Raw genomic sequence first — 12056 nt, forward strand, 5'->3', positions numbered from 1 at the left:
TTTAACATGATGGAAACCCACAATTACAGGTTATTCATCCACTCCTGATTTAAATAGGTAGTTTGCTTTCTTTTAAATTGAAAATGCCTTTCCCACAAATTCGTCATAATTCTTAATAAAATATCACTATTGGATGTTCAAGAAATATCACGAGAAGAAACATCTATACCTGAGTCTGCCTTTTGCATGCGATTATTTCTTTTGTTTAGTTCTACAACTGATGGAGATTCCCCTGACTTATCCGTAAGCATTTTATCACTGGGTCTTTGATTGTTGGCACCTTTGTCCTGAGTACTTGGATTTGACGGGCGATCGGAGGTACTAAGCGCACTGACGTTTTCAGACACTGATGGATCCGCTCCTCCTAGAGAATCTCTGGATCCCCAAACATAAGTCTTCGGGTAACTGACATTTCCATGTGTTTTCTTGGGATCACTAAAGGAGAGTAATCGAATTCTTCAGACTTCGCAAGTTTGATGTTTTCTTGCGATTATTATTTTTTTCAATTATCATTCCCAAACATCACTACTAATGATATATTTAAAACATTCTCCTACCATAATTTTACTTCGAACAATCCATCGCATCCATATTTGTATCGACACTTACTCATGTTTGGCCACCTAACCTGCAATTCAGTTGGAACAAGATATAAACGTAAATGAGGAGTGGTTAATGCTGTTATATATCAGATTTAACTGATAGGAGTGGTTAATGCTGTTATATATCAGATTTAACTGATAGGAGTGGTTAATGCTGTTATATATCAGATTTAACTGATAGGAGTGGTTAATGCTGTTATATATCAGATTTAACTGATAGGAGATAAGATAAGATAAGATAAGATATTCTTTATTTCCTCCAAATTAATGGAGAGTATATCATAATCAAATTATAAACTTATTTGAACAGAACAGGAAAAAAAACATATTTATAGTATGTACATATTTGAAACTAATGATTATAATCTACAGATTACGGCAGTCTATGACAAAAAAACCTCTATTTTTATACAATGTATTTGCAACAGTTAGCATGATTTGCTTCCATTTTGCATAAGAAATATTGTCCTGATCATGATAGCAGTTATGGGTGTTTTTTTTAAAAAGTTATTTTCAACTTTTCTCAAGATTTGAGAGAGCGTGAGACAAAACGGTGATATCATTTGACCAATTGTTTACTTAGAATTCTAAACTAATTCATTCCCAATGTTGAAATATTTAATCAAAGCAAAAAACATGTGTTTTAGGCAATGCCCTTGGTTCCTCGTGATATCACAAATTATACCATTGCTTTAAGTTTTTCCTTTAGTTGGATTCATATAGTGCTTATTCTTAACACATCAATACAATAAGATGAAACATTCTGATAACATTGATTTGCAGAGTTACTGCCCCTGTTTAATCTAAAAGAAACGACACATGCAAAGCTAATTAGGTTGATTATATCAAAGGATACGTCATTGCCTGGGTATTGGTTTTGGATAACATTGCTAACTTATTGTCCTACTTTAAATACTACTTCTTACGACAACTGATCCATTTGCATCACATCTGATCACCACCCCAATGTTTCCAAGCCCGCCATCCTGGTTTTCATACTTCCAGTTTTCACCTGTAATGAAACATTCGAAAATATTAACCACTGTGAAGGAGAAAATTAAGACGCATTGTATCATATCATATGCAAGAAGTGAAGTTGCAAAGAACGTTTAGTACATTTAAGATCTCAAAAGTTTTTCCAAATAATGCTTCTAAATATACAGATTTTCAACACTTCACACCATCATTCCTCACAAATTAAAGACCAGGCTTTTTGACATCTTAGACAGCTGTGTCACGTGTTGTGCTCGGTCATCCACAACATTTCTTTTTAAACACCACCCTGATTCTACAAACAAGTACTTTGTAGTTGGTATAAAAATGCTGGAGTTCCTCATTAACAATTTTACAGTCTTTGGTGATCTGCCTGCATGACCATAAACTAAGAATAGACTTAAGTGAAACCTAAAATATTGTATTTACATGTAAAAAATGACACAAATATGTTGTTGATATTTTGAAAGCATACCATAATCTACTCTCATCATGAATTTTAGTCTATTTTGTATTGTTATGGGATTTATGAAATTGATCACTTTTCGTTATCTTCACCTTTCATTGACTTGTAAAAATTAATACTCTGTGCATTAGATATATTTCATCACAGAATCTTCCATTCTCAACTGACTGAAGACGCATGACAATTTCTGCGCAAGATCAGTTTTTACACCGAGGCAGGCTCCTGAAAAATAGTTGATGTTGAAGAGGTTTCCACAGTATCGCTTAAAGTCAGCATTTATCAAGTTACACGGTCATAATAATGATCCAATTTGCAAGTACAAGCTGAATGATGTCTGTCGTGTTTCATTCCAACTGTTAAGTTGTTCTTTACATACCGATTTTGACATTGGATTAATGTTATACGGGTATTGACGGGTGTGACCTGTTAACAGGGGATGCTTACTTCTCCTAGACACCTGATCCCACCTGATATGTCCAGGAGTTCGCGTTTGCCCTCTCTCCTAATTTTGTAGTATTTATAAGATTGATCACTGTTTGTTATCTTCGCTTGTTTGTAAACAATTATAGTACGGAGTATGCTGTCCTTTAAAAATGGCATGTAAGTTACATAAAGCAAGGCGAAAGTGAATGCACTACCTCGTTCCATCAGACATCCCACAGCAATCATTTCTCCCTTCAAGATCCGCAGCTCGTCCACCACAAGAACATCGTAGCCAATTAAGGGACTACACCTGTAGGTATTCCTGTGTCCACAGTCCCATACCACCCATACAGATGTCATCCCTGCATTGTAGAAAAGAATTACGTTATTGATTTATCGCGTATACATTGTAGAATCTGTCTCTGGATTCCCGCTGTTCATACCAACCTAGTGATATTCGGGCCCAGCAGAGAACACAGTGACTGACTCTGGCATATAGTACAACACAATGACAGTCTCAAAAAATACATTAAGGTGATTAGATTAATAACCATCATTCATTACCGTCATGCCCTACCACTGTACCCGGGCCTTCTTCGTCCTGATCGCCCCATATCCAGTCTGGTCCTCTTCTAACCCTGGTGCCAAGTGGGGGTAAATTGCTGTCTTTGTATTCCATATGAACATTCATTGCAGGTTCGGTTTTACTAAGGAATTTTCCCAGATGAACAATGTCCTCCTGAAGATGCAAAAACTTGCTCATATCATAGATATCTTCTACCTTTATATAATTAGAATTGATTTGTGTTTTCATCATTGAATGTAAGGACCTTTAATGTATTATTTATCATTTAGTCCTCTTTGTGCCGGTTTGCACATACGGCCGTCACCAGTGCTCTCCACTGCTGCCTGTCTTGGGACCAACGTTCGATCTGTCCCCATGTCCATCCCTGTTCCTTCATTTCTTAATGTATAGTATCTGATATTTCTACTTGCGTACATCTTACTTATTTTTTTCTACTCAATTCAAAGGTCATTTAAGAAATGAATTTTATTTTTGAAAATACCTGAGGCTATCAACTGCGACGCCTCACGCTGGCATATATTCATGAAGCGTTTTAGCGTTTCGCAAAACGTTCATGTATGTCGACGTGAAGAGTTGTAGCATGAACGTGTGAAGCTTCACGCTGACATACTTCACGTTACGTTTATGGTTATTAATAGCCTAAATTTTAACCTGTGATATTGCCACCGACATAAATACAAGGTGAAATAAATCAAAATATCATTGTTTTTAAAGATTCATTTCGAATTTTTCAAAGTATTTTGATGAACTCGAAAAATAATCCAAGTGTGTATTTAAGCAAGTCTTTAAAACACAAGAAATGACAAGCAGGAATAGTTTGGTAAGGCAACAATTTCGATACATTCCATTTACTTGATTCATTTTGTGGGCCATGTTTGATGTGTACTTAAGGAAAACTTCCGTAGATATATATATATATATATATATATATATATATATATATATATATATATATATATATCACAATAAAGAAAAATTAGAACGCTGAAAACAACACAACCGGTTTCATTTTCAATCTTCCAGATAACTCTTGAAGACTATAAATGAAACCGGTTGAGCTGATTTCGGCGTTCTAATTTTTCTTTCTTATACTACTACTAGTGTGGATATTTACTCATGTTTTGTTTTATTTTGGATTTTATATATATATATATATAAATTGTTAAAATTTTAAAATGTAACGCCTGGGGATTATGCACAGTGAAGATAACGAACAGTGATCAATCTCATAACTCCTATAATGTAAAACTTATACAGTACCAATTTTGATGCACCAGATGTGCATTTCGAAAAAAAATATCTCTTCAGTGATGCTCAACCGAAATGTTTGAAATCCGAAATAACAATGAAGTTTTAGAGCTATTATAGCCATAAACAGCGTGCCAAAAAAAGTGGAGTCAAATTCGTCTAAGGCAATACAAAATAGATAGTTGGGCAAACACGGATCCTTGGACACACCAGAGGTGAAATGAAATATATATATATATATATATATATATATATATATATATATTTCAATTAAATAATACTGCACAGACGAATGACTTTTTAAGCGCTAAGCGTAGCTTAAGCGCTTATTGCCGCCAGTTGGATTTTGCTTTCGTCATCATGTTTCCGGTTTATCGCCACCTATAGGCGAATTTATGCATCGCTGTAGTCAAGCCGTGTTTAAAGTAGTCGTAATTTTGCAACCGATCTAGCACGGGGATAACATTCATATCTGCAGTTGCATTCTTTTCCGGAAATACAGTTCGTTGAACAGTGAATAAAATATGTATAAAATGGGCGATATTTTTGTCCTCATTCTTGGGGAAAGTGAGACACAGATGCAGTCATTCTTCAGTTAAAATTCCCATTTGAATCTGCGTCTGTAATAATTAAAGTGATTCAAAATCTAAAATTGAATAAGAATATGTATATGAAACCGTTTTAGCTAGGGTGCCTTTGCATTGTTACCTTCGCATGGCGCTTAGAGGCCAGGAAAATCAATTCGCATGGTGCAATCTATAATTAGAAGCCATGTCATTAAGCTATACACGAATCAGGAGGGTTTTCCACGTGGGTTTTGGCTGCTGTTCCGAATCAGTAAAAGTTTTGTCCGACGCAGCAAAAATGTGTGCAACACAGTAAAAAGTTAACTGATCCACGTCCATTGTGAACGAGAAAGAATTTGTGCACGATTATGCTTTGGCAGCGAAGGACAGAGATCGGTGTCTCAGAAGGATGATATTGCGTAACTGCTTACACCTTCCCCGATCATATATGTACGTTGGTCATGCAGAAATTTAGAGGATGCAACGGTGTAACTTAAGCTTACTTTATTATTTCTAAACGACCAAGATATTCTTCAGAATCATCGTCAACACAATCAAATTTGATTTCGTGATTTAGTTTCAAAAATGAGACTAAAAATAATAATCTTGGGACAAGGAAAAGATAAAAGGTACAACATTATATTATATTATATTATGGAAGACAATACCCCGGTTTCAAATGTTCAAAACACCGCGTGGAATTTTACGAGGGCTGTAAACTGAAATACATATCTTTAGAACAAGTGTTAGATAAATATTGCCATTGTGTCAAGCATGAATGTGAAATGGTTTGCGGTCCACAACACGCTACATACAACGAAAAGTAATCGTGTTTTCAATTTCTTTGTACTTTAAACAAATAATTGACAATGACATGCATATGCTACATGTATTTCCGAACGTACAAATGATGAAGAAGGGGGAGGGGCATGGATGTACTGTCGTAGTTCCCTGTTCCCACATTTTGTTTTCGCTGAACGATCTTTTCATATAAAAAAGATGCATTTAGTTTTTTGGTGAGATGCCTCTTCATTATTTCTAACAGCGGTTTGAACATTACCGTTTGAAAATTACTTTTGTAACTTTTCAGTGCCTAGTTTGGGATTCTCATTTAGCTACATTTACATGTTGTAAATTTTGCATATTTATTGCGAGTCACTTCTGTTACGTTTTTTTTTTCATATTAGAACTCCTACATAAGCTTCGAATCTTATGATTTTTTGCTAAGGTTATTAGCATTTTCATATAAAGAACTGTTTTATAAAATTAAAACAATAGCAATGTGTATTATGTCTCATTCAGACAAACGGATGAGTCTCCTTTGCAATATGAATAAGAGCTTTTACACAAGAAGTGTAATACATACAAGTTGATGAGTACAGCGTTTAATGTACCTGTGTACAAACTCTTTTTATTTTTTTTTTTTTTTTTTTAGATTTACGTATAACAAACAATCACTACAATTGCTAAATGTAAATCCATGCCTATATGTTAGTCTAATTCATCATCATATTTGAATTAGTATATCCTCTTGCACTAACTTTCATGTTAAAAATGAGCTATCTCCACTCTTGTTGATGACGCAGTATTCAGTTTCAAAGTAATATTGCACATGTATGATGAATATCTTTTCTAAATAACTTCCTAAATTTTGATTTCAGTTATACATGTATTTATCGGACTTATTTGTATTCAGATTCTCTGCAACCTGATTTTGAATTGAAAATAACTTCATTATTGATTACAAAAAATAATTCCACTTTCTTGGTTTGATTGCTATTTACAGATAATTATGCACTGGATTCTGTAGTACAAGTCATACAGATGCATGTTTATGTGTGTATTTAAATGATTTCTGGTAAGGTAATGAAATGGATGTAAAGCGTTTCATAATCCTGCATTATTGGTGTGTTTTGACATGTGGCATTTGTTAGTGTGTGTGGTTATGTGTAATTTTCTTTTTTGTCCAGTTTGTTTGTTCCTTTCTATTATAAGTGACTTACATATATGTATCAAACTATTGATTTGTTTCATTTCAGTTGTATTCTAAAAATATTTCATACACTATTTAACTGGAGCACAACAGTAATTTAGTTGCGTAATAACAATTGAACACTTTATACCGAAAACTACCATACAACTGTTTTCACATTTTCTACCAAAAATGTTCTTCTCTATAACATCACATCTGTAAGAGAAAAAAATGCATAGTCATGTAGAGCATTTAATGATCCAGGGACCGGAGCAGAGCGGATCAGAAACCCTTGCCTTGGGAAGATGGGTGGGAGCTAAACAGGGTATAAAGTGTTCATTTGTCAAATATTTGAATAACATGGCCTTAAATGCTATTGATTGATTGTATCTTGTTTAACGTTCTTCTCAATAATTTTTAATTCATATGGAGACGTCACCAAGACCGGTGAAGGGCTTCAAATTTACGCCTATGCTCGGCGCTTACGGCCATTGAGCAGTGAGGGTTCTTTAGCGTACCACATCTACTGTGATACGGGACATCCATTTTAAAGGCCATCTCCGAGGATCCATGACATTCACACCTGATGCCGAGAGTTTGGTGATGGAACTGTCACTACCTGTTTAACGAACTAGTCTGTCGCGGCCGGGATTCGAACCCCGACCGCCCGCATACAGAGCGAACACTTTAGCTCTGAACCACGGCAGCGGTGGTAATGCTATTGATACTAAATTCTGATTATAGATATTTAATAAGAACAGGTGTCCTTTACCAAAATTGTAAATTTATTGATCCAAGGACAGGGTTTTAGTTTAGTGTAGGATAAAAATTATCATAGTGACCATTGTTTTAACAACATCATACAAAATTTATATTTCAACGTGTTGAAAAGTTTCAGGACATTGCTTCCAATCCATATTTGTTATTTTCTTACAGAAAATGTACTACTTAGTTATGCGAAAATAAAGAATAATGCATAAACCTTTTTTAATGTTGTTCCTACTCATTAACATTACATACAGAATTCATGAAGTCAGCTTAGCGCTTTTCAATACTTTCAGTACTTTAATTAAATGCGTGTTTGAATTGACATACGCACATGAACTGAATGAACGATATCTTTAATTCAAATTAATTTGAGAGCAATTTTCCAATAATTGGGTGCATTAGTTATGTTATACTTATTGATATCATATACAGTAAATAAAACTTGATTATTAGGAAGTCACTTATAACATATGTAACATAATGTAACATAAATTATTTCGTATTGAAAATTATGTAATGATTTTACGAATGCAATTGTAATCCGTCATGCTGAATTGTCGACAGAAAACAAACTGAACGGTCACTCATAATTTACGAATTTGAAACTCAGAATTGCGAATGCGTTTCGAAAGGTAGCTTTTGTCCAGTGCGACAATTTAGGGGCAAACTTTTGTCTCATCACAAAACATGTTCAACTAAAATAAAACCATTTTTATGTTTATATCCCGCCTCTGGTGTGTCCCCGGGTCGATGTCCGTATATATTTGCAGAATATCAATAGATGAGGATCGCAGAAATACAAGATTATCTTAACTTATGACATTTTTATACAGACAGAAATACCCACCAAAATTAATTGAAACAGCTATACAAAAGGCTAAAGAAACTCCCATCACAGAATTGCGAACTACTAAACAACATGAAGAAACCAACAACAAAATTCCTTTCGTTCTTACACACAACCCGAGAAATCACAACATATTCAAAACAGCCAAGCAGTTATTCCCTATTCTTCAACAATCAGAAACATTAAATGACCTCATTCAGCCCACGGATATACTCCACAGCAGACGTCAACCACCAAATTTGAAAAAAATTCTCACTAAAGCCAAATTTACATCAAACCCCGAAAAACCAGCAGTCTTCAAATGCGAGGATCCACGATGCGGTACTTGCCAATTTATACAAACCGGCCACTCCATAACTTTCAAAAACGGAATGAACTTCAAAGTAAATTCAACTATGACGTGTAAATCTAAAAATCTACTTTATTGTATGACGTGCCCTACATGTGGAGAAAACTATATAGGACAAACAGGAACCAAATTGGCTGACCGTGTTCGTATACATAAACAACAGATCAGAGATCCTACAATAAGAAACACACCGTGTAGCGGACATTTTGATTCGTGCGGGGAAGGCAGTTTTTATATTTTCCCATTTTACAAAGTAAAAGAGGAAAATGAACAATTACGCAAAGCCAAGGAAAACTATTTCATAAAACTGTTTAAGCCGAAACTAAACTGTTAATATTTTTACTTCATGTTATTTAACATGTATATTTTACATAGAATGTCTCCTTTAATGTACAGGAATTTAGAGGCGCTTAAAACTTATAGACGGAACTGTTTAAAATATGTCTGTATTTTTAAAAGTGCCTAACATTAACATTGTATAATGTTCTGACGTCACAATCATGACTGTATTATGTTTAACGTTGCCCACATAACGTCACGACGATGACGTCATAATGGAACTTGTTTACATTGTTTAAAAATCTACTGACGAGCCCGCAGGGCGAAAGCGCTATAGATAAAAGTTTGAGCATTGGATTTTATTTTTTGACTTTATTCTACCCCGATACCAAGAAAAAATAATTTATTGAATATATATAGAGTATGAAATAAAAAATTTTGCCAATAAACCCCAAAACGCTTGCTCCAGAGTTAATGCTTGCACCTTTATTATTGTTTCATATGAGAGGCGAAGTCCGTAAACCATATATATATATATATATATATATATATATATATATATATGATGTTAAAAAAATGAATGAAGAAATCGGCACAGTTGTTAAATAATTTAAAAGAATAAAATCCAAAATGATCACATAATAATCAACGATCAGTTCAATTTAATTATTTTGGATTCTATTCTTTTAAATTATATATATATATATATATATATATATATATATATATATATATATATAAGTTTTCCCGTGGGGTCCGGGTTTAAATAGGTTTTCAGTAGCACTTGCTTGTCGTAAGAGACGACTAAATGGGGCGGTCCTTCGGATGAGATCGCAACACCCTAGGTCCCGTGTTATAGCAGGTGTGGTACAATAAAGATCCCTCCCTGCTCAAAGGCCGTAAGCGCCGAGCATATGCCTCAATTTTGCAGCCCTTCACCGGCAATGGTTACGTCTCCTTACGAGTGAAAAATTCTCCAGAAGTCCGTTAAACAATACAAGATCAATCAATCCAACAACACCCGATACATCTGTACCTAGAAGTGTCTGGATCCACAACGTGAATACAAAGTCAAATGCAAAAATTATACAAAGCATTAAAATGACCAACGACACGAAGAAGCAAATTGTCAAATTTTGCGATTGACCTGTCCCTTCTTCAGGAAAAACGAAAATGTTTACATAGTATGGCTAATATACTAATATACAGCTACATGTAATATACACAGAGAATACAAGAAATACACCTAGCACTGAAACTACATACACCTAGCACTGAAACTACACTAAATCTACATATGCATTTACATGCTTTTTGGTCGTCCCAAAAATTTGATAAAGTCGTTGTTCGTGTCGTTGGTCATTTTAGTGCTCTGTGTGTGTGTGTGTGTGTGTGTGTGTGTGTGTGTGTGTGTGTGAATCTAAATATACCTACCCAGTTGTCTGCAGAGTCAAAATCACTCAAAAGTGGATTGTCTCTAAACAAAGTGAGGTCCATTTCTTCAAAATCTATTCCATTTTCAATCATTCTGATGGTTTGTACCTACAATGGAACAATTATTGTCAATAGACAAAGAACAAGAAAAGGATGGAAGACAAAAATAACAGATGTACATTTTATATGCTTTTAATCTGAATACTTTTCTTGGAATTTACCTAAATACAAGGAACCAAAAATTACAGTTTTTTATCAACTCGCCACACAAGGCCATTACAGCGAATTACAAAAGACCGGTTGAGTTTTCAATTGCCTGCTGGATTGATCAATAGACTTTACAATTTGGTCAGCCAACAATCACATTTGGTCTGAATTTAGGTCACAAAGTTACTCAAGCGTAGATTGCTTTTACAGGTAAATCTGAGTTGATTTCAGTGTCTTTTGCAGCTATTTCCCTAGGATTTTTTTTCCAAAGTGAACATCAATTAAATCAAATTGAATATATTTCTCTCTCAGATACACATTTGAATACTTTAACATGTTTAATTAAAGGTGCACTCTCTCTCTCTCTCTCTCTCTCTCTCTCTCTCTCTCATTTGAAACATTATTTCAAGTGTTTTTAAATCAATAAATTTGGAACAAAATCAAATTTGATTATATTTTTCTTTCAAAAATACTTTTGATTACTTTAAGTAAAGAAAAGGGTGTATTCTCTCTCTCTCTCTCTCTCTCTCTCTCTCTCTCTCTCTCTCTCTCTCTCTCTCTCAAATACAATTTTTTATTGATTAAATTGAACTTTAATAAACTCTTATCAATTTCACTTTTTAAAAAAATTCATTAGACATCTCACAAAGTGTCCACATGTACATGAACCATTTATCTGTTTGTCAAACTATATTTGAGGTCATTCCATTCATATCACACAAAGAAAACTTCCAGAAAACTCTTCTATTGTTACTGTTTCTGACCAATAGAATTCTTGTTATTATAGCTAACCATTTAAGTTCAGAGTTCTATTCTATTTATAGTTTTTAGGGTTGGTTTGTGCACATCTACCTTTGGGAATTTTACAACACCTATTCAGCTTATAACCATGAAAAAAATAAGATGGAGAGATATTTTAACAAAGAAATTATTAACTTATACAATTAGAGAAATTCTTTTCCCTGAAATAATCAGTAAAACTGAAGTGTTAAATTATCTTATTTATGGGGTTGTCACTCACACTGAGAAAAAAAAGTTGCCAATTCTTTGTCATACCTGAGTAACTTTGTGACCTAAATTCAGACCAAATGTGATACTTTGCTGACCAAATTGTAAAGTCTGTTGATCAATCCAGCAGGCAATTGAAAACTCAACCGGTCTTTTGTAATTCGCTGTAACTATGATTTGCACATGAGAGGTGAAGATAACGAACAGTGATCAATCTCATAACTCCTACAAGCAATACAAAATAGATAGTTGGGCAAACACGGACCCCTGGACAGCGGTACAAGGGGTGTGATTTTTCCTCTTTTCAG

At 34.3% G+C, this 12056-nt stretch overlaps 1 protein-coding gene across 1 annotated transcript in view; it reads right to left on the reverse strand.

The window, feature by feature from the left end:
• LOC130054997 (uncharacterized) overlaps positions 1–12056 on the reverse strand; it is a 91163-nt gene that overhangs the window by 3615 nt on the left and 75492 nt on the right. The window contains exons 35-40 of the mRNA XM_056166140.1: positions 10534–10641; positions 3049–3223; positions 2700–2846; positions 1529–1614; positions 558–628; positions 170–435 (exon numbers count right to left, since the gene is read on the reverse strand). Of these exons, the coding sequence (XP_056022115.1) occupies positions 170–435; positions 558–628; positions 1529–1614; positions 2700–2846; positions 3049–3223; positions 10534–10641 (853 nt within the window). The remainder of the gene's footprint in view (positions 1–169; positions 436–557; positions 629–1528; positions 1615–2699; positions 2847–3048; positions 3224–10533; positions 10642–12056) is intronic.

Source organism: Ostrea edulis, chromosome 5, assembly GCF_947568905.1.
Source record: "Ostrea edulis chromosome 5, xbOstEdul1.1, whole genome shotgun sequence".
Lineage (NCBI taxonomy): Eukaryota > Metazoa > Mollusca > Bivalvia > Ostreida > Ostreidae > Ostrea > Ostrea edulis.